Source organism: Belonocnema kinseyi, chromosome 1 (genome assembly GCF_010883055.1).
Source record: "Belonocnema kinseyi isolate 2016_QV_RU_SX_M_011 chromosome 1, B_treatae_v1, whole genome shotgun sequence".
Classification (NCBI taxonomy): Eukaryota; Metazoa; Arthropoda; class Insecta; order Hymenoptera; family Cynipidae; genus Belonocnema; species Belonocnema kinseyi.
This window is the reverse complement of record NC_046657.1, coordinates 70,571,458-70,572,721: the sequence shown is the minus strand read 5'-3', so window position 1 is coordinate 70,572,721 and position 1,264 is coordinate 70,571,458. Positions and strand designations below refer to the sequence as shown.

General features: G+C 35.4%; 1 protein-coding gene across 1 annotated transcript; it reads left to right on the top strand.

Moving 5' to 3' along the window:
* The first annotated feature begins 228 nt into the window (after window positions 1-228).
* LOC117178104 (sugar transporter ERD6-like) lies at window positions 229-969 on the top strand. The gene has a single exon (XM_033369349.1). The coding sequence runs from the start codon at window positions 229-231 to the stop codon at window positions 967-969; it is 741 nt and encodes a 246-aa protein (XP_033225240.1).
* Window positions 970-1,264: the final 295 nt, after the last annotated feature.

Sequence of the window (1,264 nt, the reverse complement as noted above, 5' to 3'; positions counted from 1 at the left end):
AAATCGGTAAAAAGACCAGCGACTCGAAATTGAGAACATATTATTTTGTGCAGTTTATCAATTTTCTCTGCGGTAAGGCAAAAAAGATTGCTATATAATTATTTTCATTTGATAAAGATGTTTTTGCATCGATCTTTGAATTTCGATATCAAGGGTATTTTACGGTCTCAAGAAATTCTCCTTATTGTATTATTAACATTTCCATGTTTATCAGGTTACATTTTAATGATGGATGTGGGCGCAAGCTTGACATGGACCTCACCTGCATTGCCCTATTTAACAAGTGAAAATTCAACAATTCCATTGTCAAATGCTCAAGGTGCTCTTCTAGCGGCAAGCTCAAGTATTTCTGGAATAATTGCATTACTAATGTGTCCACTAATAATGGATCAAATCGGAAGAAAATACACGATCCTAGTATTGGGATTTATACAATTATTATCAAAAATTTGTATCTACGTAGCTCATAACTACACCTTTTTATTTATATTGAGACTCTTGGTTGGTGTAGGTACAACGGGAATGATCGCTTTTCTTGCTCTTTACATAGGCGAAATTGCTGCAGAAAATATTAGAGGAAGATTTCTTATTTTGAACAAAATCTGCGTAAACTTAGGATCCTTTCTAATGGCAATCGCCGGAGCTTTTCTACCTTATAACCCTATGAACATAGTTGCGATTACCATACCGCTGATTGCAATGCTACTTTTTCCAATTATGGAAGAAACTCCATACTATTATTTGATGAAAGGTCAAGAAAAAGAAGCTACTGAAACTCTTACGAAATTGTCGGGAGAGAAGAGTGTTGAAATTGTAACCGCAAATATTGAAAGAATGAAAAGTGCTATTCTCGAAGGACAGAATTCAAAGAAAAGTAGCTTTAGAGAATTATTTAGTGACAGGAGTAGTCGAAGGGCTTTGATAATCAAAATGATCAAGAAATTTTTAGCAACAGTGGTTCATCCTTAGGTGGGGACGAAGGCCAACTTGTTTACTATCCGGAGTATTATCTGCACTTTCATTGGGGGTCGTCGGCCTCTTATTCTTTCTAAATTTTTTTCTTGAAGTCGATGTTTCTTGTTTTACTTGGCTACCACTTGTTGGTCTGATATCATTCACTTTTTCATGCAACATCGGACTCAGTACAATTCCTTATGTTTATAGAGGAGAACTTTTTTCCGTTAAGGTAAAGACCGTGGCCACTATGTTCTCAGCGATTATTGCAGCAATATTATTGTTCGTATCAAAAATGATTGTACCATTA